General features: G+C 37.6%; 1 protein-coding gene across 1 annotated transcript; it reads right to left on the reverse strand.

The window, feature by feature from the left end:
- Positions 1–457: 457 nt before the first annotated feature.
- Positions 458–25,981, reverse strand: LOC126973056 (uncharacterized). Its single transcript, XM_050820171.1, has 17 exons — positions 25,835–25,981; positions 23,605–23,658; positions 21,590–21,625; positions 19,775–19,813; positions 18,443–18,511; positions 16,594–16,638; positions 15,889–15,954; positions 11,838–11,903; positions 11,167–11,217; positions 9,778–9,831; positions 8,318–8,368; positions 7,646–7,804; positions 4,985–5,041; positions 4,447–4,497; positions 2,183–2,287; positions 1,539–1,619; positions 458–565 (listed from the first exon to the last, which is right to left on the reverse strand). The coding sequence occupies exons 1-17, from the start codon at positions 25,889–25,891 to the stop codon at positions 458–460; spliced, it is 1,149 nt and encodes a 382-aa protein (XP_050676128.1). The 5' UTR covers positions 25,892–25,981.

Genomic DNA, 25,981 nt, shown 5'->3' on the forward strand with positions numbered 1-25,981 from the left:
AATAAAGCTAGATGTGCAATTGACAAGGTAGATTTCATTCGGTTTGTCACATTCTCAATATAAGTGATAACCTCCACATAAAGAACATCTTTCTTTAACGTTACAGATCTTTGCAGAGTGGTTGAATTTAAAACATTTAAGATATTGCTGTAAGGGTGGAATCAAAGAAGATTGGAAATAATTCTCTTTCCTTCCATAGCTTTCTTTGGTAATCATTCAGGTTTTATTTACGTCGGGTCTACATATTATAATTAATGTTCTTTTTACATTTACCACCACTTCGGAAAAGTTTGAGCTTTAATGAGAAGAAGTGGCAAGAAACTCATTGCCACTCTTTAAATGGTATTTTCTGTACCCCTGAAAATGTCTAGTTATGGCATGAAAGCTGAAAAAACAAAACTCACATTCATATTTATTACAATTACTATAGTAAGGATTAAAATACAAAAAAAAACAATTACTCGGATTTGTTTATTACATAAAGTAAGCGTGGTGATCTTTTCATCAGCTTGGACACCATGCTAAATAGCTGCGTACCAGGTGCCACGACCACTTTGAGTGTATTCTGAAATATAAATAGTTAATAAGACATAGTTGTTCCTGCCTAGCAAAACAGAAGGCACCATTTGCGGTGAAGCACGTGTCATCCGACTTCGCTCTAGCAGCGATATCCTCCTTTTCTCCATTTCACACGCAGTTTTCTTGGAAAGCACGCTTTTATATGTTAGCAAAAAGGTGACAATTTCTCGTAGAAGTGTGAAAGAGCGGCGATATCACAGCACAAATCTATCAGAAATCACGTTTTTTGTTTACAATAACCAAACTTATTTATCTAGCAACCCGTAACATAAATCGCATAATGATACCTAGGCTAATGTAAACACAAGTCGCTATAGCGTCTCAATTGGCCGCGCCGGGTTTGGCACAAAAACAGTTGAGCGGGTGGCATCTGCGGGCGCGCGGCACTTGTGAGCATAGCGGAGGTTAAATTTTCTCGTTCTCTCATAAACATATAAATAGAAGATAAGATGTTTCTCTACTTTCACTTGATGGCGCAACTTCACTCAATGCCATTCAAATTCAAATTCAAATATTTTTATTCAAAATAGGATTCAAAATCACTTATTGAACGTCAATAGTTCAAATCGTAGTTAACTTTGACAAAATTAATTAATTTTAAAATCTCACACGTGGCACCTGAAGTGTCTGTTGTAAATATTACATTTTTACTAAATGCGGATAAACGTCATCCATCAAACATCCAATACAATTAATACTTTTGCAGGAAACCAACTTTTGTCTCTTACACTACGATACGCTACATATCACTTACACAGACATCATCCACACCACATCATCTGAATGTGGGGTGCTCTTCTTCGGTACGGTTTTAAGGAAATATTCTATCGCGTAGAAGTAAGTATGGAATGAATTCCCTTGCGCGGCGTTATCGGGAAAATAACTCATAAGAATCTTCACAAAGAGTAAAACTATGTAAAATTCAGGAAATTATTCCTCCAGCTCGCCAGTCTACTCACCATAGAAGTTTTCACTTTGTTTGAAGATCTCAGTGCCAACCTTGGATCGATTTGTTCTACTTGAACGTCGTTCCAGTAATCCTAATAATTTTAAATCAAATCAATATTTTTTTTTCAAAACTAACAATCCATAGAAATAGATTTAAAATACTTATATTATGATAACATTGAACATTTCCTCGTTGGAAAGCTAGGCTAATCTATTGGCTAAAATTGCTGCCTGCGCTTGGGTTTCCAGAAGCCTTATTTAGGCGCGTAGATATAGTACTTTGTACATTCTCCGCGCCTCTGAGCCCCACGATCTTAGTGTCTCGACACCATACGGCACAACGGTAAGACTCAATGGGACTTTGGGAATTTTGGCTACGTTTGCTATCTAAAACAGGGTAGAGTTCAACACCCAAAGTACCACTATCCAAGTAGATATCCAACCAAGTATATCCGACATTAAATTTTGATTGTAAAGAGCTGCCAAAATCGTCTACCAATATCGTCGAATAAACGTACATATATGAATTCGAATACCAAAAATATATTGGTGAGTGGCACAAATTGTCTGCGGTACGTGGCGAACGCAGACTGATCCTTGGTCATATGTCAAAGCTGATTTTTTTAATAAATATGATATCCGAAGATTTCCTTACACCACTCCGCAGGATGTTGGATTGGAACTCGTTTGGGTCGACATCTCTCATTGCATTAAGGAGTGCAGATTGTTTCGCGATCTCAAGCACGAATTCTGGAGATGCCTGTAATTACATACAACAGTTATTTTATATAATACTAGCTGATCCGGCAAACGTTGTTTTGCCATATAAAGTATAATTCACGCGATAGTTTCATAAGTAATAAAATATTGCCTATATATATATTGTACATCATTTTGTTCTATTGTCAACAGTTTTTGCAGCGCACGCAAAAATAGGTTTTCGATTTTACACCTTGTGTTACAAAATAGCAATTTTATTACGGATCCCTAATTTTGAAAAAAAAAACATAGCCTATAGCCTTCCTCGATAAATGGACTACCCAACACTGAAAGAATCATTCAAATCGGACCAGTAGTACCAGAGATTAGCGCGTTCAAACAAACAAACAAACACTGCAGCGCTATAATATTAGTATAGATAATAATCGAAAAAGGTCGAATATGACATAAATTAAGTAGTTACTTATTAATGTTGGTGAGTACCGCTAGAAAAGGTTAAGTTCCACAAGGTGGATATAGTGGAGTCGATTGGAGCGCTAGTCACTAGTACTTAACACTTAAACACCCATAGTTGCGTAAAATAGTTCATATGGTTACGAGTCAAGGCCCATTGAACAAACATGTTATTATTATTAGCTCAAAGATCACTTCTGAAGGTCATGTACTTCAAACCTTTAAGATTTCCAACTGATTCACTTTATTTGACTTGTAATCTCTTGTGAATTAGGAAACTTTATGTGCTAAACATCAATTCAGCCATCCACAACTCACTCCTGCTAGATCACGCGAAATTGATAAGAAGAAGATATGATAAAGTAGCTCCCACCATTACTGCACTACTTTAGCTGAACGACAGTTTGGCTGTCAATCAACGTACCTACTTGTTAAAATAAATCGTGACCTAATAATAATATATCCTATGACATTACATCTTTGCAAAAAAAGCTTGAAATAATTGGCTTACTTATCTTATTTGTGATAAAGTGGAAAAATTTCTGACCAGACTGGCATGACAAGCACACGCAGTCTTATTAATATGGAACTCAATTAAAGGTCATAAACTCAAACCCACATTCATACACACTCACTCAGTCACTCACATACACACACACACACAGTTTTCTGATTTATTTTAATTTTGCGATAATTTTAAAATTTGGTTTTTAATCATATTTGTTTACATTTATATTGTTTAACAAGTATTATGTATCCGCTAAGTAAGTTGCGAGATATTCCAAATACAAGTGTCCTAAGACAACTTACTGGGAAGTCTCAACCACTTAAATGTATATGCAATCTTTGATTTATTATTGTTGGGTTTTTTTATATTCTGTTCAATATATTCGGGGTTGTTTTACTGAGAGAAGTATATCACCAAATACAAACATCAATACTTGGTAAGCATTCCAGTTACCTGGAATGATGATAATGGCCCTGTCTTACGTGAATACGTACATAAATCGAGATTATCTTGGAGCTTAAGTTAAATAAACTTAATCCAATTATGCTTCAATGTTCGAAAAATGTAGAGGTCGTCAGAAGTCTACAACCAATCTTTTCAATCTAAAAGAGTATTTTATATAGGTTTGTAATATACATAACAAATAAGTTTGTTAGGTGCTGTGTATGTGGAACATAACATATGTGGATGGAGGAAAGACTTACTGAGGCTATATAGCCTTTATTGGCCACGACCGGAAGATATGAAGGTAAAATAACAAACTAGTTATACAATGTGGCCGCGAAGGCTCCCGATGCGCGAGCGAGTAGTGCGAGTGATTCAGACTGTGTGACGGTGACTAGTATTGTCTTCCTTTAATTATTCCCAAGTAACGCCTATATTTCGGCCAAAAAATTTTCCAATGATCATCTTTGGCAACGCTGTCATGAAGTCACAATCGACCAATAGATAAGACGCCGCAATTGGAGCTGGATAGGCCACAGCCCACAACCCAACCACAAGCCGAGGCAAGCCCTAGACTGGAAACCTCAAAACACAAACGTGGCCGCCCAAAGCAAACCAGATGGCGGACGGTCATTGACGAAGCGAAAGACATCGGAAAGACCTGGAGTGAAATAAAGACAGATGCTCAGGACCAATCGTATTGGAGACCCACTGTGGATGCCCTCTGCCCCAGCTAAAGTTTACAGGAACTTAAACGAATTAAGGAACGCCTATATTTTCATAACAATACTTGCCTCACGTGGTGTCAGTCTCTGTTCTTCACGTGTTTTGATGTCGAGGAATGTCTGTAAACATATAAACAATGAACGAATGTTGAAGAATCGAAATAATATCCAATTAATCTTTGTAACGATTCATATTTCGTTCTTTTTAAGTTATTTCCCAATCTTCTAGGATAATTTTAAACAACTCTCCAGTTCCTTTTTGGAAAGTTGAACAGTACCATGTATATGAATTGTGTGGGTTAATAGGTGAATCATTTCAATTTGTAATAATGGTATTCCAGTAAGCTCATGCTTTATGTATACCAGATATATATCATTTTCCACTAAGAATGCTTTGCAATCTTGTTCGTGTCGTCGGTAGCAAAAGACCCTCCACGTTTTGCTATAAGCTGTAGTCTCGTCTACTATTCTTTAGTCAACAACAACTGGAGTAAAAAAACTCAAGACATAAACCGTATATTAACACTAATATTAATCACCTCTGAACACTGACTATCAGGAAACCTTATACTAAGTTATTCTCCGATTACTATTATATTCTGCTCACCTTAATGAGGTGATCCAATTCATATTCGTCTCGAACGATGTTAAGTGGTTTCTTCTTCTGAAATAATTTAACATTCATAACATGCTTTTATTTGCAATGAATAAACTCGAAAAATTACTAACTAGAGGTATCAGGTAATGCAATAAAAAAGCAATTATTATTATTATTATTTGAAGAGGGTGGCTATTTCCTGGTCCTAAAAGGTTCCTAGTAACACCGCGTCCAGAATTGGACTATTGTGTTCGCCACTCATACTAAAGCTCATCGTCAAGCCCTACCGCCTTTACGAACCGCAGTAGTTCCTTGACGCGAGTGTTGCAAACACTATCTGGTGGTACGAAGTAGTTGCCAAAGATTGTGTTACGCTTATGCATTAGTGGGCCGCAGTCGCAGAGTAGATGAATAGGTGTTTCATCATCCTCAAGGCAGAACCTGCAAGCCTTGTCGCTTCTGATGCCGACCACACTGAGGTGCTTGTTTAGGCGACAGTGCCCGGTTAGCATCCTAGTGAGTATGCATAGATTTTTCCTGTTCAATGATAGGGCTTCATTCGCGTAGCTACTGTTGAATGCCCTTATCAGTGCTTTAGAGTGGTTTAAACCTGAAGAGTTGTTCCAGCGTTTAAGTGCTTCTTGTTTACATTGGTTACTCAGGGTGTGTCGGATGGCGCTCTTTGGCAGTCCACAAATGGGTTCCGGACCATATCGGACTGCTTTAGCCCCAGCTCTTGCGAGCTCATCGGCCATTTCATTGCCTATGATTCCGGCGTGCCCTGGGACCCATCTGAGAATCACTCTGTTTTTCATGCCTAATAAATTCAGGCATTCGACGCAATTATTGACTAACTTAGACGACGTCAAGTCAGCGTCTAAAGCCAACAATGCTGCCTGACTATCAGAGTGAATGTATATGTTATGATTGAAGTAGCCTTTTTGGATATTGGTTTCCGCACATTCCAGGATGGCGTACACCTCTGCTTGAAATATGGAGGTAAAGCTTCCCAGGTTTGTGCTGGATTTAAACCTGGGGCGTTCTCCATAGACCCCACAGCCGACTTCATTTTCCATTTTGGACCCATCGGTGAACCACATGAGGCTCCCGTCCTTCCACGTGACTTTGTTGTTCATCCAGTCGTCCCTGGAAGGTAGTTCCACGATATAGTGTTTAACAGAGATTAATTGTGGAATCATCTGATCAGGTAACATGCCTAATATGTGGTCTCGCAGAACTGAGTCCTCTAAGGTCCTAAGCGTTTGCGACATCCAGTTACATGAACCCCCCTGGGCGATTGCCCTCAGCATGGTTGCCTTCGCCTCTTGCTGTATGAACAGTGGAAGAGGCGGTAGGTTTAGCATTGCTTCAATGGCCGCACCAGGAGAAGACGTCATGGCTCCGGTTACCAACATACAGGCAAGTCTCTGCAGGCTATTTAGTCTGTCTGCAGTTGTTTTCTGGTTGGCTTTGTTCCACCACACAATGGAGGCGTATGTGATTGTTGGTCTCACAATTGCTTTGAATAGCCATAGGAGGATCTTGGGGCGCATGTGAGTTTCTGGTCGAATGTGACTCCCAGATACTTAACCTCAGCTGAGAATTCCAAAGTAGAGCCGTTCAAGGTGGGAGACTTCAGTTTGTTAAGTGTCCGTTTCCTCGTGAATGGCACAATAACAGTCTTTCCTGCGTTGACTGACAGCTTGTTGGCTGTACACCACTGTGAGATGGTGTTTAGCGCCTTTTGCAGGATAGAGCTTAGTAAGCTTTGGCAGAAACCTCTGACGATAATAACTAGGTCGTCTGCGTACCCTAGTGCATCAATTCTGAGTTCTGCCAGCTTACTAAGTAGTTCGTCTACTGCTAGTGTCCATAGAAGTGGCGAAAGAACGCCACCTTGTGGGCAACCTCGCGTAGTGTATAGCTCCAGTGATGTCCCATGGAGGGAGATTAGAACTTTGCGATTTGAGAGCATTGACCTTACCCATTTGACAGTGGTGGAGTCTACATTTTTGTTAATTAGTCCCTTCACTAGCGTGTCTGACGGGGTATTGTCAAAGGCGCCCTCAATGTCTAGAAACGCACAAAGTGCAATCTGTTTGTCTTGTAACGCCTTCTCGACTCTATCCACAAGTTGTAGAAGGGCCGTTTCTGTAGACCTGCCTCTACAGTAGGCGTGTTGAGAACTATGAATGGGCTTTAGGCTTAGAGCATGCTCTCTTATGTGTCTGTCCAAGACTTTCTCAATAACCTTTAGGAGAAAGGAGGTTAGGCTAATGGGTCTGAAGGAGCTTGGCAGGGAGTAGTCCTTTCTGCCTGCCTTAGGTATAAATAGTACTTTAGCCCTAGTCCATTGCTCTGGAAGATAGCCCCAGGCAAAGCTTACCCGGTATATCTTGACTAGTAGCGGTACTAGGATATCCAGGCCTTTTTGAAGAAGCGCTGGAAAAATGTTGTCTAGACCGCTTGACTTGTAGGGTTTCAGAGTCTTGATGGCGCACCTTATATCCCGGGGTCTGATTATCTTTGCCGCTCTACGCCAGTCCTCGTAAAAAAGCAATACCCTAAATGCTTTATAATCAACACCTTTTCTCCAGATTTTTTTTTTTGTTAACCTAATATCCAATAATGAAATCTGAAACAAACTAATTGAAAACAGCTAACGCTCACTTTCTTCTCGACGGTAGCTGGTCTTTTAATCTCCACGTAAGGATAATGCGGCACGAATCGTCTCCCGAGGTCCGTGTAATACGACGGTATTGAACGATGCGGGTTCCCCAGCAGCATCGACCAGTCTGCAGCGTCTTTCTCTGCTTGTATTTGCTTCATCTGGATAATGGAACATCATTACTGTCAAAATTACCTTGAAGGTCAGATTTCCAAAGTAATCAGAGAAAAAATTAATCAATTAACTAATAAATTACTATTAAAGAGACTGTCCTTAATGACAAGGAATATCCGCTGTATCAGAGAACAGCGCAACCAGCAGCGGAAACAGCTGTTTGTATGTGTATTATTTTAAAAGTATCCCTAAAAATTAAAAATGCTGCTCAAAATAACTATCCAGGCGGACGAAGTCGCGAGTAAAAGCTAGTAGTATATAATATCTCTTATTGAAAGTCAAAGACTTCGTCAAATACAAAATATGCCATATTGGTCGATAAATTCGATGAAAAAAGTCGATGGAACTAGTAAGAAAGCAGGTAAGAAACAAAAAAATATACACACGACTTGTTAAAATTTGATTATTTTAACCATTTAGTATCGCCTTCACTATTCCTTAAATTAATTGAATTTTTAAGTAAATTACTCGTAAACGTTATTCAGTTTTATCAAAGTTACCTCTTTCTTCTCAATGGCTTTAAGCTTGCTGCTAGCTTCCGGTTGATTGTCCTGAAATATATATGGGGTAAACTTAATATATATAATACTAGCTGACCCAGAAAGCGTTGTATTGCCGATATTAAAATCGTAATACAAAAGTAACTGTTGATCGTAGATGGGTGAAAATTTGAAGGTTTATGTATTTTATGTTCATAATCAAACTAATTTAAAAAAAAATGTCAATAAAAAAAAATTCGTGTACCACCCTTAACATTTAGGGGGATGAAAAATAGATGTCCGATTCTCAGACCTACCCAATATGCACTCAAACTTTCATGACAATCGGTCAAGCCGTTTCGGAGGAGTTCAAAGTTTAAGACCATGACACGAGAATTTTATATATTAGATAATATAACCTGTGTATGGTTGTTTGTAACCAACGGCCAAGTGGCATGCGATATTCTGGCATCCAAGATACCAGCCATCAAAAGATCCATCTCCGATCCTTAAATTGCGAGTATTATGCTATTAGCTTAAATTATTCTACAAAGTGACTTATTTAAATGTAAGTAAGACATGATATCCGATGATTGATGAAAGATGATGGTCGCTCAGAGGGCAATGGATGGAATTCGAAATGAGGAGATCCGTAGGAGAACCAAAGTTACCATCATAGCCTAAATGATTGCGAAACTGAAGTGGCAGTGGGCACGGCACATAGTTTGACGGACAGATGGCCGTTGGGGCAGTAAAGTCCTCGAATGGCGACCACGTAGGTACCGGAAGAGTCAGTGTTGGTAGGCCCCTCACAAGATGGAACGACGATCTGGTCAAGATTGCCGGAATACGTTGGATGAGGACAGCGCAGGACCGATCGTCGTGGAAATCTTTGGTTCCTGGTTTGGAGGCCTTTGTCTACCAGTGGACTGACGATGATGATGATGATCCGATGTTTAAATCCAAATGCTGGACAACACTGTTCCGAATATTTTCCAAAGTATTTGCGGTACCAATATTCAGAGAAACTAGCTACTGTGGAGCGTCTGCTCTGAGCTGAGAACGTTCCAGAGGTCAAATCAGTAAATATTTATTATTACCGCTAATCTAGCACATTTATAATACAAATCTGCATAAATAGTACTTTTAAAGGCAATCACATAAGGCGTAGTTCTTACATAATATTCAGAGGTTCTGTGAGGATCACGAACGACTGTGATATCTTACTTGACATAATTTGTCAGTCAGTGGTAATGACCATAAAAATTTGTACTTCCTTTGTTTTTAGGATATTGAGCTAAACATGATCACATCTCCTGATTCGTCGAGAAGTTTGATTTAGAGCTGCGATACATCGCAGACATTAGTAACATATAGGCTTATAGCCTATAGTTAGTAGTATGTGTGTTGTTAATAGATTCCTCACAAAAAACTTCTTGACAAATAATGACGTCTTAATTAATATAAAAATAACAACATACCTCTCTCTCTCCTTCTTTTTCTTCTTCGCTCTTAGGTGAAGCAGGACCGTCGTTCTTATTTTTGAAATCAAAGAGAAAATTATATCATACATTATTAACACAAGTAATGTGGAAACCAACTTAAAAGAAATAATCATTATTATTTATGGGCACTGAATCACAAAGGGAAAAATTTTAAGAAATGAACATGTGGCGTATCAATATATTATTGATAATTTATGTAAATTAGATAATTTAAAAAATAAATTTGGAAATTATATTCCCAAAAGCGAGGAAAATCGAATCTAGTATTAAATAACGGCCGTTCCCAATATTCAGCCTATCTCTTACTTGATATAAAAATCGTGACTATCGTTGACTTTTCTGTCCCAATAAACTTATCGACGTTAATTCACCTTATCCGTACACGCTGTCTGTCAATGGGATGACGTATAGCTTACCAGCGATAGAAGTTTGTGTGGAAATTGCAATTCACGCGTCCAATATAAGGCGATTAGAATGACTTATTGGGTATATTGAGACAGCTTCAGATTATTGACAGCTAATTACTGACAGTAGAAGGTAGTAATTTATCTCTATCTGTAGATAGTATATTGGGAACAGCCGTAACTTGTCCGTACTGATATTTTTCAAGCGATTTTATCAAGTAAGTATCTAACTTAATAACCGCATGCATTTGAGACGACACGCTCAAACAGAAAACATGAAGATTCTCATTCTGAAAACACCAGCAGGAACAGCTATGCCAGCAAGTACTTATATTTTTACTTCTCTGTGAACTATTTAAATCTATAGATTGCACCTCATCTTCGCTATTTATTTAACATTTAGAAATTTCTTCTCAATCGATCACTCTTGTCAGAGTGGTCGTGGGGCTGCTAAGATGATGTGACATTAGCCGTCGTTGTTTTCGGTCACACTGCCTCCCGCCCGATGCTCCTCCACTTTTGGCGGTTTGTAGCCATGCAGGAGCACACCACTACAGGTGTCTGGGTAATTTTTTTTATGAAAATAAGGGAAAAGACGAGCAGGACGTTCAGGTGATGGTAATTGATAGGCCCTGCACATTACAATGCAGTGCAGCTCAGGATTCTTGAAAACCCCCAAAAATTAAAAAGTTTGCCCAGTAACAGCTACGGCGCCCTTCAGAGCGAAACACAATAGAACTTACACATTACTGCTTCACGGCAGAAATAGGCTGTCGCCGTCGTGGTACCTATAGTCTCGTCGGCATCCTCTGCAAAGTAGCCTCCCACTGCTTTGATAAGATCCATATATCGCGTGGGTGAGTGGCCTCTCGCTCTTTTCCCCCCCAAATTCGATTTTAATATATTCTTTCACAAATTGTTACCATCGCTATAATATGTGAGAATTATATTTGTTGTCTACCTCTTCAGAAGAGACGGTTGGTACGAGAACGTCACCGCTTACACGATTCTCCTGTGACAAAAAGCAGAGTCATATTCTTAGTCTGACCATAAATACTATCACAACTAAAAAAACAAAAAACATTTCAATTTGGAATCAATCATTTTTATATGATTGTTTTATCTTTATATATATAACTCTTCTGTACGTGTGTTGACAGTGAACTTCTCCTAAACGGCTGGATCCGATTTTGATGTTCTTTTTGTGTGTTCCAGTGGTTTAGATTCTCAATTCAGTCCATATATACTACTCCTGCCCATGTTAGTGAACTGCTCCTATCGGCTGGACTGATTTTTCAAACTTAAGACGTGTTTACAGGACAACGTCTATCGGGTTCGCTAGTCTTTATATATATAATTCTTCTTTACGTCTGTTGACAGTGAACTCCTCCTATACGGCTGAACCGATTTTAATGATTTTTTTTGTGTGTGTTCAAGTGGATTTGAGGATGGTTTAGATTCACAATTGAACTACCTCCAAAACGGTTAGACCGATTTTGATGATTTTTCGTGTGTGCCAGTGAATTTGAGAATGGTTTAGATTCTCAATTAAGTCCATATATAATCCTCCTGCCCATGTGTATGATAGTGAACTCCACATAAATAAAGAATTTCACTCCTCCTGATACTTACAGCCTTAGATTCATTTGACACAGCTGCAGAATTTACATTTTCCTCTTCAGCACCTCCTGCGTCCGGCTATGGAAGAGTCGTGAAATTATATTTATTATAAATACAGTATATCACACAAGTATAGGGAAAAATATCTAAAAGCTATATTTTTATATATTATAAAGAAAATGTACGGAATCTTCAGTGGGCGAATCCGGTATTTTTAAAACATCATTTTGAATTTAGACCTTCGCACTTTGCGCGACAGTAAGCACTTTATTTTATTATAAAGTTTTAACACCTGTGTTAAATTAAATTTGATTTTATATAAATGTGTCGATCCTCAAAAAACTCAAGATAAAAATTCTTTCGTAATTTGGCCACATAATGCGAAGGGATAATGAGAGCCTGGAGAAATTGATCGTAGTTGGGAACACAAATGGCAAGCGAGCCCGGGGTTCAGCTCCATCGTCAGGGCCCGATGGACAGAAGCCGATGGAAACAAATATGTAGTTCACCCCAAATGTAAGCCACTTGTTGATGACCACGACCCTCAGTCATGAGGGAACGACTAGAGGAGGATTTAACACCTGCTGTGAGAATAATATCTCAGGCTCGCTGTTTGGATAAAGCCTGCTCGTGCCATCTAAGAGAGCGCGATCAGTGAGAGCAATCAAGATCAAAAATTATTTCGTAGAATATGCCCCCTGTTTAACAATAAGTATTTTTTTTTCTCAGCAAAACTGTCAGTTTTGATAATGTTATGTAACATATTCCCAGAATCACGAAACAAAATTGACAAGCAATGCAAAATGCCTTCACAGCATTCGTTGACTACAGATCCCAAGATTTACTAATTCAATAAATACATTTTACTTACTATATAACATCAGTAGAAAACTGCAAATTCATATTACCCCTAATTTTTTTCTTCTTTTATAAAGGCACTTTGAAATTATATACTTTGTATGTCAATCAAATATTTCAACAACAGTCCTCGTTTTATGACACTCAGCTAAGTTTTACATAAGTAAAGTCTGAACAAAGTCTAAGTACTCTCTATAGATACCAGCCTTAGTGTCCATCGCGTATCTGACGGTCTCGTTACATGCCCTATTTCCAGTTCAGTTTCGGGCATGATTAAGAGTATCGGTAGCTTTCGGTACGTGAGTAACACTGAAAATGTTTTGAACTGGCCAGTTGCAAACATTGCTAATGAAAACTTTTTTGAATTTCAATTTTAGAACTCTTTGGTAACCTAATGTAGTATATTGCATTCATTTGTCATTTGTTTTTGAGAATTGGCGGCAAACCTGAAACTCTTGTTACACGTGAATATATGGGCTTACTCAACAACAAAGCCATGATAGGCTGCGATTAGCATTTCTTAATTAAACCCCATCTCGTGCCACTATTTACAATTGGTTTATCGAGCAAGCATGGACGTAGCAATCTCAATTATGATCCGTGAGGGACGTCCTTTAACAGGTCGCTGTTAAAGTAGTCGTACTGAAGATAACATCAGTGCTGTGCGACGCATGATAGAGGAAGATAAGAGAGCAGCAGATAAGGGCAAGCCTAGGCATTGGTATGAGTCAAGTTGAAAAAATATTACACGAACATTTAGGCGTCAGAAAGCTTTGTACCAGATGGATTCCCCATACGTTAACCGACGACCAGAAACACCTTTTTATGGACTGGTGTCGCCAAATGTTAGATAAGTTCAACGGCGGTGACTCAAATTCTGTATTTGACATCGTCGCAGGTGATGAAAGCTGGGTATATTGCTAAGAAGCCGAAACCAAAAAACAATCAGCTCAGTGGGTGTTTCTTTTCGAGGATCGGCCAGCTAATGTAAAGAAAGGAAAAAGTCAAGGACAAAAGATGATTGCTTCATTTTTTGGTCGGAAAGGTCATTTCGTGACAGTTGTGCTAGAAGATGGAAGGACAGTTACTGCAGACTGGTATTTCAATCGCTGTTTGCTTGTTGTCTTGGAATAAATTCGACAGCAGTGCCCTCGAAGCAAGATCCTCCTTCACCACGACAATGCTTCAGCGCACTCCGCAAAACGGACTGTTGAATATTTGACTATGGCAGGTGTCGAGATAATAAGTCATCCGCCATACAGTCCTGTCCTAGTGCCCTGCGCTTTTAATTTATTCCCAAGAACTAAAGATAAAATTCCAGGTATTCGCTTTACGAGCCCTGAAGATGCGGTGAAAGCATACGAAAATGCCATAGAAGAGACCCCTAAGGAAGAATGGGCCCACTGATTTTCTCAGTGGTTCCATCGAATGCGACGATGTGTGGAGAGGAACGGAGATTACTTCGAAAAACAATAAAAGTATTGGCAACTTTCTACATTAAGCCGTTTTTCATTTTCTAAACATTTTCAGAGTTACCTAGGTATAACTTTTTAGTTAGAGACTATTATATGAATTTTCTTCAATCTTAGTATGTCTTCAAAATTAAATTCCAAATTAAATCGAAAGCTTGCTATTGTCAAGACTTGTTTGCTCAAGTGTACGGATTAATTTGTAAATCATAGCATTTTACTAACGATAGGAAATGAAATATCTTAGTATCTAGCAGGAGCAGAAAAGGGTTTAGCAGGGTTAAACGATTTCACTAGACTTTTGAAAGTCGAGTTTTTACCTGACTGTACCAAATGTACAACGCAAACAAGGCTTTATAAAGGGTATTTTTATAGAGGTATAGAACTTTAAATTGCAATAAAACAACGACGGATTATTCGATTGACATGAATTTTATTTATCCGAAAGATAATCTTGTGGCATTACATTTTAAATGTGTTTTCTGGCATATGACCGCCACGGCTGGCTCGGATGTAGTCCAATCTGGACGTCCAATTTTCGGTGACGTATTCCAACATTTGTGGCCGTATATCGGCAATAACACGGCGAATGTTGTCTTCTAAATGGTCAAGCGTTTGTGGCTTATCCGCATAGACCAATGCCTTTACATAGCCCCACAGAAAGTAGTCGAGCGTTGTTAAATCACAAGATCTTGGAGGCCAATTCACAGGTCCAAAACGTGAAATTAGGCGGTCACCAAACGTGTCTTTCAATAAATCGATTGTGGCACGAGCTGTGTGACATATTGCACCGTCTTGTTGGAACCACTAATCATGGCTATATACCGATCACCATTAACTGTAACGTTCTGGCCATCATCGTTTTTGAAGAAGTACGGACCAATGAGCCCACAAAGCGCACCAAACAGTCAGTTTTTCTAGATATAACGGTGTTTTGACATACACTTGAGGATTAGCTTCACTCCAAATGCGGCAGTTTTGTTTGTTAACGTAGCCATTTAAACAGAAATGCGCTTCATCGCTAAACAAAATTCCCTTATGAAAATCGAGAACAACGGTAATCTCGTTTTGGACCCATTCGACGAACTTACGCTTTGCTTGATGATCGTTTGGCTTCATTTCTTGCACGAGTTGGATTTTGTAAGCACGCAAACCAAGATCCTTCCGCAAAATCTTCCATAAAGTCGATGGACACAGATCCAATTCCTGTGCTCGATGGCGGATGGACTCATTCGGGTCTTCCTCAATGCTACGCTCTACAGTAGCAATAGCTTCTTCTGTACACACCGTACGGCGTCTCTGGGGATGCGAGTTATCAACAAGAGTAAACGTGGTGCGAAAACGTTCCATGGTTAATCGAATTACCTGCTCTGATGGACGATTTTGTCAACGATATAATGGACGTAGTGCGCGATACGTAATCCGCACAGTACCATTATTTTCGAAATAAATTGCACTATTTGCAAGCGTTGTTCAGGCGTGAGTCTATTCATGATGAATTGCCAAACCAAACTGAGAATAAATTACTTGACAGCTGTTAAATCAGTCGCCATCTTGAACAGTAATGTCAACTTAAAGTTCTATACCTCTATAAAAACACCCCTTATACTCTACGTTTTTTTAATATTTATTCAGAAATCGTTTTTTTTTATGGAAATAAATGCCTTTTATGCCTTTTTTATGCCCATATTTGAATAACCCTTCTGGGGGCAGCCGTTTAGGTGTATAATTGTTACCTCTTTGTATTCGGCGGACGCAACCTTGTCTTTTGCAGTTCCATTCGCAGAACTATCCGTGTTAACCTGTAAAATAATTAGTAAATGTTTGAACAAGTTTAAAAATGCATATTGTATATAAATACACAATTAAAAAGTACATAGTTGAAGAGAAATAGATGTTTGTTTAAATATAATACATTTTAACTGATTAGAACGTACGTAATTGTACCCAATTAATTTGTATTTATAGTGGTGTGATTTAAATGTAATATTAATTGTATTTAGTTAATCCTTTGAAAAGTATTTTATTTGAATAAATGTGTGACACTTACGTTAATCAAAGAAATATTTGTATTTTCAATACTTACAAAGTCTCATACAAAGTACAGTTTAATTTTAATAAAATAAGGAGAGTTTATGTTCACAGGATCAACCAGCCACCACAAGTAGCGCCCGTTCACGAGCATGACGCTTGGACCATATCTTAGGTTATTTTTATATTCATAACTTGCTGACGTGACAGACGTTGTTCTGTTCATAATAAAAAAAAAACTCTTGCGGATGGAATTTTGGAAAATCCGCTTCTCTTCTTCTTAGCTGACCTCTACTCGGTGAAAAGAATATTCCTACCAAATTTCAAGCCTTTAGCTTTAATGGTTCCAGAGATATCGTGATGAGTGACTATATACGTGGAAATCTCTTATAAATATATAGACTAACTACCTCGTGCGATGTGCCAGATGCATTGACGTCGAAACCGCCATCAACCTGAGGAAAATTATATTATTATTAGTGTGTTGGTGATATCTAGAGAACAACAAGGCAGTCATGATGATAGGATCACCGTCACTAGTCACAAATCTGGAAATATTACTAACAGATTTTGCTCTGTTGCAATCTAATATATAAAATTCTCGTGTCCCGGTGTTTGTTACCAAACTCCTCCGAAACGGCTGAACCGATTTGATTGGGTAGATCTGAGAATTAGCCAACATCTATTTTTCATATCCCTAAATGATAAGGGTGACCCCTAAAGCATTTCTTTTTTTACTTTTTTGACAATTTTTTCTTTTTATTTTATTATAATTCAGCATTAAAAATTACATACCACTTCAAATTTTCAGCCGTCTACGATCAACACCTGTTGTGTATCGCGATTTTTATATTATTCTGTTCCATCCACAGATCCGGAATAGGGTTGCAAGATGGAAATCGAATATAATAATTATTGTAGTACGATAAATTTTATGTATGATATATTTGGTAGGTCTGAGAATCGGTCGTCATATATATTTTATACTCCAAAAATTTTAATTAAGTATTGATTTTTTTTATTGTTTTATAATATGGCAATACAGCGTTTTATAATATGCTGAATCAGCTGGTGATATTATATAAATCGAAGCACGCATATATAGTCAGCGCCGGATATTTAAGAAGCATGGAGGAATATTTGACCATTTCAGGTAAAGAGTGAAGTTGTGGGTTTGTTATATAATGTTCTCACAAGCTTTGACTTACCAAACATAATAATAAGGTACACCAAAAATGTTATGATGATTCAAAAGTCTGGGTCTTAGTGCACTTGAGTAAATAATAAAAAACGTGAAACACAGAAAAACCTTTCCTTGTGATGTGAATAAGCTATATTCGTTAATCACCTTAAAAACCTCCAATATAGATAATTTTATTCAGATCGTTAGAGCTGATTCATAAAATCCCAAAATATAGATTTAAAAATATTGAAGCTGTTACAGGAAGCTGTTGTAGGTATAGTTACCACACTCCTTTACGCTCGAGGAAAACTCTAAATTATTGCTGCAAATTAATGACATATTATCCGCCACAAAACGAAAGACATTCGAAGGGCTTTGAGCAAAATCAAAATCTATCATCAATCCAAGCCAACAGACTCCTCACGTCAATTCCGTATATTAATTTCCAAAATTAATTTACCATTACTTAATTTATTTAAAATATAAATAAAATTAACCCTATTTTTTGTTTATTACCATCATCGGCAGTTCACCAATGGGCGGCCCCATTGCACAGGATGCCGGCGAGATTATGGGTACCACAACGGCGCCCATGTTTCTACTGTGAAGCAATAATGCGTTAACATTATTGTCTTTCGGTTTGAAGGGTGCCGTAGCTAGTGAAATTACTGGACTAATGAGACTTATCATCTTATATCTCAAGGGGATCAGCGCAATTATAGCGCCGATCAGATTTTTTGGGGGTTTGTAAGAATCCTTAGCGGCACTCAATTACAAAATAAGCAGAGCGTATCAATTACCATAAGCTAAACGTCTTGCTCATGTCGTGCCTTTTTTTCATTAAAAATAATCGTCGGGTCAGTCAAAAGACGTTAGACGGTAAGAGTTGGACATGGCTCTTCCTCGAAGTTCATCTCAATGGCCAGTGTCACACCTAGTCTATCCAGTCTAATCCTGCCAATTGTGAAATTACCTTGTGGAAGGCCTGCCAAATATACACCTCCAGTGGATGCCACTTTTGACAAAGCTAAATTCCCTGCTCACTGCCAAATTTATAAGACTCCCTGATAAGATACCTGTTGCGATTCTGCTGACACAGCTGTTGCATTTGAATTAACCTCGTCTCCTTCTACCTCTCCATCTACCTGTAAACATAAACAGACTTTTTGTGTATCAAAAAGCGAATGAAAGAAAGAAAAGCGTTTATTTATACACACACACAAATAACAAAAATAAAACAACCTAAAAATATAAAAACGTGTGGTGTTTATAAAAGGAGCCACTCAGCATGTGTTCCAACACAAATGTGTTGCAACGCTGTGTTGCCGCCGTGTGACACATGACTTCAAGGGGGACACCTCGCCTGAATTAAATTGACTATACTAATTATACATAAAAAAAACAATTACTACAAAACTTAAAAACTAAAACAAAACATGTACAGATTATAAAAAGTAATTACAATTAGAACAAAATCATAGTAATAACAATTTTTTTTTATTTTTATATTGTCTTCTATTCTATATATATAATGAAATTGGTCTTTGTTTGAGGCTCTTTCACGCCTAAACCACTGATCGTATCATATCGATCGTACATGAATAGATCGTATGGAAAAAAAATTCCCACACGGCACTTCCAGGTCGATACGTCTCGTCTACGCACCGCCGGCAGTGATCCTGAGAATCTTCTGTGTTGCAAGACAGTGCAATGGTGATCACAAACGGTGGTCTGCTTATTTGTCTCTTATCTTAAAATAAAAATCTTATCTTAATTTAAAATTGTTTTAGGTCAATGTCTAAATTAGAGGGCTGAGAAAAGTGACTGCTAAAATTAAAATTCCAAGCACCCTCTTGGTGACAACTGCTGAAGTCTAACATCACCTCCAACCACTGCTCAGAAGTAAATCTTCTAATATAGCTTTAATCTCTTTATTAAATATATTTTAAAACCGTCAGCTTATTGCCAACATTAGAACACCCAATGTCCTCATAACCATTACATCATCCAAACGAGTGTTGTAATGAAATTCAGTACAACATTATATCATCCGTTTTCATAATAACACTCCTTTTGATGATATTATAGTTACTAGGACTGGCTTTTTTAATTTAAGCAGTAAGATAACTGTTTCAGAATCTTTTATAGAGGATTCATAATATGGGTGTAGATAAAGTCTTGTATGCAACTGTTGATAATTAGGTATTAAAACACCCATGTGATACTATTATCAACCCAAATTCGTGTTTTAATTCCCCCATATTACTCAACAGTTGCATAAATAACTATAAAAGACCTCTCTATCCACAGTCTTCGTAATGTTATGTCCCTAATAGCCTTGGAAACCTGTTAACATCTCTAGTATAATAAAAATAAATAATTCTAGATACTATAATTATACAGTTTACCTGCAGTGACTCGACAGATTTTGATTCAATATCTCCTTCCTGTGGACAATGTCTTATACTTTAAACGAACTTTGGCTTTTATATATGAAATGGCTTTATATGGCTCTTTTAATTTTCACACAGTAAAATGCGAAGTCAAAGCATAATTTTAACCAAGACGTAAAGTATGCAAGTTCAAACAATATTGGTAGAACTTGGCTGCTACATTTAATTACTTACTTAGGTACTTTTTACAGTAATATCATATTTTGTTGAATTAGACGTTATTTTACCGAAATCCTTAACTATACAAAAGTTGTGAGCCATGTTCTGGCTTTTCTGTTGGAATTTGGCCAATCAACATCTCCTAAAACACGTGTCAAATTTCAAGTCAAGAAAAGTCACAACATTTGGATAGTAATTCATTATTAACTGATGAGCCTTGACAACTAACAACAACATATTGTATTTTTGCTGAGATAGTACTTACCTACAAATTCAAATTCAAATATTTTTATTCAAAATAGGATGTGACATCACTTATTGAAAGTCAAAAAACTACCACCAATTCCAAAATGAATGCCTCAGACCTGAGAAGAATGGGCGCAACATTCCTGCTAATACAATATCTATGCATAAACCGTTTTTTATATTGTATATGAATATATACACGGTACATACACCAAGATAACATTTTTTACAATTTTTGTCTGTTTCTTCCGGCTAATCTCTGAAATGGCTCTACCGACTTTTGACGGGACTTTTATTGGCAGGTAGCTGATGAAATAAGGAGTAACTTAGGCTACGTTTATTTTGGAAAAATTCGTTTATTTTAGAAAAATTATTAATGTTGCAATGTCCAAGAAACGGTTTAACTCTAAAAATAATTTATATGACAAAACAACGTTTGCCGAGTCAGCTAGTAATTTAGTAAATGTGAATGTAAGTTTGTTTGTTACGCTTTCACGCCTAAAGCACCGAACCAATTTTGATAAAATTTATTACAAGATCTTAGGGAAAGGATATAGGCTACCCTTTATCGCGCATAAAAGGCTTGGCGGGGTAGAAATTTGTGTTTAGGCACTTGATTAAAATAAATAAAGTTCTATAGTTGGTAGCTTATAAAAATGTATTAACCACAGCAGTTTATTGTGTATTATTTGCAAAGCGGGTATATTAAAAAATAAAAAATGCTGCCCAAAGTAATTTTTGCACACGCACGAAGTAGCGGGTAAAAGCTAGTTGTATATATTTAGGTCATTAGGTAAAATACAAGCAAGCACGTTTATCTATCTAAAAAACCGAAAACGTTCTTATGATTATAAAAAAGGCATTTATTTTGTCAAAATTGACTACTTTAGACTTATTTTTGATGTCATTTTTAATATAATAGATACTACTACCGCTTCGGAAACAAATGACGCTCTGATAAAGACGAAGCGGCGCAAGACACTCTCCAGCATTCTCTTTTTAATAAAAATATACAATATTGTACTGTCATTGGTATTGCTATAAAATAATCATAATCTAGTCCCAAGCTGTCCGATCACTTAGATATTCAGCTGTGGAGTAATAGGATTTACGAAAGAGCCATTTTTTAATAAACATTTAAATTTAATTATAGATAATGCCTGAACAGTGGCTGGGACTTTATTATAAAAGTGTATACATTTACACCCTTAAAGCTATTTTGTTATTCCTCTGGTCCTTCAATAGATTTGGTCGTCCCTTATCATCAGGTTCCCCATAAACTCAGTTGCTCTGCTATTACATAAAAAGCCAGGCCACTTTGGCCTCAAATTCCTGGCGAGTTAAGTATTATCAAATTATTCTTACCTCGATTGTCACATAATTTTCTTCGTGAGTTCTGAACTATAAATTATAAAAGTTCTAGTTAGTTTAGTTTAAAAAATGCACCATGAATAGGTCAACCCTACCTTATTACAACTATTCCTAAAAAATATATTGTCGAAATTGCCGCTGTATTTGTTCAGCCTTTGACAAAAGCCAACTTTGCCGCTATCGGTGATTTTGAGAATGTAAAGAAATAGAATAGAAGCAACCTTATAGCTCAATGCATAAAGTATACTTTTAAATGCTGCCATTTGTCCTTTTGTATATAGCCGCTTGGTCCAGGAGAAGGCAAAGCGTCTTTACGCAAATAACCTTGTAGTGGTGAATGTAGTGACGGAGGAAATGGACCATCGGAAGGTTGGTTCAATAAATTTAAGGTAAACCATTATTGCATAGCATTAAAATCGTTGGAGAAACTGTTTCTGCAGACATTGCTGCAGTAGAAAGATATCCAGAAGAATTTGAAAACTTAGTAGCTAAAGGAGGATTTAGTTGAGCAAGTATTTGATGCAGACGAAACTGCAGTGTTTTGGAGGAGAATGCCAAACAAAACATTAATTTCTAAAAGCGAACGCTGCCCTGGATTTATATGCCAGCCTCTGATATGCCAACACGTCCCGCGCGCTCGCAAAAACCTGCTGAGCTTATTGTTTTTGCCACTTGACAATAGTAGAGCATTATGCGGCTTATGTAACGGGTTGCTAGATAAACAAGTTTGGTTATTGTAAAGAAAAAACGTGTTTTATGATAGATTCGTGCTGGGGTATTGCAATTTAATTCTTTGTATTATTTTTACAATAGTGCACACGATTTTACGATATTATTATTTCATTCAAAACAATTTTCTTTTTCTTGAAAAAAATTCACATTTACTGCTCCCGTTGTATGGTAAAAAATAGCCACCGCCAGCTCAAGGCAATTAAATACTAATATATTTTGTCTTCACAAGCGCTGCGCTTTGTTTTATGGCTCTTAGAACCAAACCAGTACTGCAAGAGCAGTTAATACACCCGGTAAAAAAATCTCTTTGGTGTTTTTGTTGGCTGTTTGGCTGGGCGGTAGCTTAAAACAAGGACCACCTGTCGTGTTTTGGTTGCTAGTAAAAATCCTCGCGAACCTGAAACTATCTATGCAGCCAAATATAAATCTCATTTTTACCTCCCAATACGAGCGCAAAAATGAAATAATAGGCTATGGACTCATTGTGGGACATTTCGATTATGTTTTCAGGAAGCTCACAACCAAAGAGAATTTAAACACTACATTCTTGCTTACAACTGACATGTTGAGTAAAAATAACTCAGAAGTTAATTTTTGTTTCTAGTACTATATTATTCTCTACTATATAATTTTTTTCATTATATATCTTTTCAAATGTATTGCAAGTTTTATGAACATATACAAATTTTCATATACTATATATTGGTAAGAAACTAATAATTTTAAGATGTTTAAATTTAGATCTAAGTGACTCTCTTGTTCCTATACCATAAATTGCCCGAACAACTCTATTCTGCAGCACAAAAATAGAAGCAATATCAGCAGAATATAAATTTCCATGCACTATTCACGGTTTCTGTATTCGCGACATATTTACGGAATATGCACCCCGTGAAAATAAAGCTTTTACTGTAGAATGAAATGGCCGGCGCTGGCGTGCTCAGCTGCATGATAACCCATATCACCGCAACAGATAAATATAAAGATAGGATTAAAATCGTGTGCATGTAATTGCCAAATAACATATTTTAATTTTTTAAGATAATCAATGAATTGAGTGAATTTTTTTGTATATCAAAGTTAAAGCCAATGTTTAAATATTGCGTTCTTTTTGAAATAATATAATGATAAATTATATATCTAAAATCAAGACTTTTGGTAGGTCCTAAAAGAATATGTAATACGCCATTTTAGGTTCCCTCGTCCTTCGTCAGCATGCACCGTTGTTTGCTGTTCATTGTTAATTCGTCAATACGACATAAACTAGATATACTTACATTATTTATCTCCGGTGATTGATCTTCAAAGCTGGCTGACGCCTTCTGATCTAACTGAACAATATTTATCATTAAGTTAATTTTAAATGAGTTTAATACTTTACGTACTACATTATTCTCCAAGGGGAGTAGGTTAGCAATCCTGCTTAGCCAAGTGATACATATACACTGTTCTGGAATACACGTACGAGGAACAACAAATAAACAAATATACAAATAGAAGACTAGAAGCGCAGAAAACCGGCATTCCTGCACTCTATTCCCTCGACTTCGCCTCAGACATAATGACGTACAGCTAATGACTTTCTAACTTCGTGCCGTGTGGTGTGTACTATTTTTGCGTTATCGCTGGTCGGTCGAAAGTACGGAAAAATTGCATTGAAAAAAATTTGGAAATTTGGCACGTAGTACTTAATTCAAATATAAAATTAAAATTCATGTGTTCGTATTAATGACTCGACGATTAAGTACTACACTCACACAGAAAACCGGCGTGAAGTAGCATCCTGGTGCCGTTATGTTTCGCATGGGCTAGTTTCGAGGACGGTAGATACCCCACGGTTCTCCAGCAGAGAACGCCAGCGGTCCTTAAAGATATTTACCCAATGAGGGTACCGAAAGGACATTGAGTCTTCAATCGACTACCATCTTGAGGTCGCGGAATGGGGCAAAATGAACCTTGTGCAATTTTCACCCCCAGGAGACTCAACTCTTCTTCTCTTCGACAATATCTGCCTGTCTTAATGCCTGGCCTAGTATCGGAAGACTGGGTCTCGAAAACTCGAGCGATTATCAATTCCGCAGGCATCTAGAAGGCACAGAAAAGTTGGCTTCGAATAAGCTGGGTGTCAAATAGAGCACGGCAATACTTCAAGTCGGCCCACATTCTTGTGTTCTATATACCACAGGTCCGGCCACATACGGGGCATTGCTGTCATCTCTGGTCTCAATTCAATCTGGAATTATCAGGGAGCAAGTGCCCTATGAACGGTTAAATAACTTGGCGTTGCATTAAGGCGTCGCTTCATTGTGTGTCTTCTACCGCAAATATTAAGGGGAGTGTTTCGAATATCTGTTTGACATGATTCCTAACGCATCCCACCTTCGCACGACAAGGTACAGATTAGAATATCATCCCCACCATCTTGATGTGTGGCGCTCCTCCAGTGCGATTTTCAAGGAACTTTTTCCTACGAACAAGCAGGCTGTGCAATGAGCCTCCTTGTGCGGTGTTTCCAGGACGATATTACATGGATTCTTTCAAAAGGCACCGTACACCTTTCTAATAGGCCGGCAACGTTCCTGTGATACCTCTTGCAAGACAATGATCCCTTAGCATCAGGTGACCATACATATTATGCTTGTTTGAACTAAATTTCCTATATGAACAACATGTCAGAAATGGATTTTCAAGTAACTATTCTGTCTTCCAAACCACGTTCCAAATGGTTTTTCATTATATGTTTTCGCCCGCTTTTGTACGTTATAAATGACTTACTTTTAGCCTAGTTAGTGGTCACATCTATACAGAAGTACTCTCCAAGGTGAAGCATGAATAATAATTTGTTCAGTTTAATCCACGAACGACCCAGGTTCACGCGCTAGCGTGTATGTCTGCCTCTGGGGAAGTCTTTGGATAGACGGATACCAATACAGGGAGACAATACACCAAGCCATTCCATAAGCGCAGTCTATAGGGTGCAGTTCTGTTCACGTACATCGCTAACCACCTAACCAAGACATAGATAGAAAATATATTGTTTCTTCTGGACTCATTGGCAGTAAGGCTAGGCGTATTCTGAAAAGCAGACGGCGCAGGTCCACACAGCGCAGTGCTGAGCAGATTTAGTAATATAATATGTGCGTACTAAGAGCTACATATGCTTAGGCGCAGCCCCGTACGGCGTAGACATGCGTCCATCCTGCTCTGCGTCTCGTTGGAGCGCCGGCACAGATTACTGTGCGATACGTGCATGGTGTTTACCGCTAATTCTTAGAACGGATGATTGAATTGAATAAGTGCATTGTGAACCTTGTTTGTATTATACTAATTATCCAGACTTCTCAAAAATCACATTAAAATGGTTAATACTAGACATCGCAAACGTGTCCTACTGCGTCGCACTATGAGCTTGTGACCAATGTACGCCTGCCCTGCGTTACTTTCGTCTGAGCATACGCTTAGCCTAATCCTATATAGATTATTATAACATGTATAAATTTTACTCACTCCTTGAGCATTGAATAAACACAAAACAAATACAAATGAAGTAGAGAAATTCTTCATAACTTTACTACAAGGCAAACAAATTATAAAAGGAATATAAAAATCTGCGATAAAGTAAATTAATCACATGGCTTAAGTTACTTTGCTTTA

Source organism: Leptidea sinapis, chromosome 2, assembly GCF_905404315.1.
Source record: "Leptidea sinapis chromosome 2, ilLepSina1.1, whole genome shotgun sequence".
Lineage (NCBI taxonomy): Eukaryota > Metazoa > Arthropoda > Insecta > Lepidoptera > Pieridae > Leptidea > Leptidea sinapis.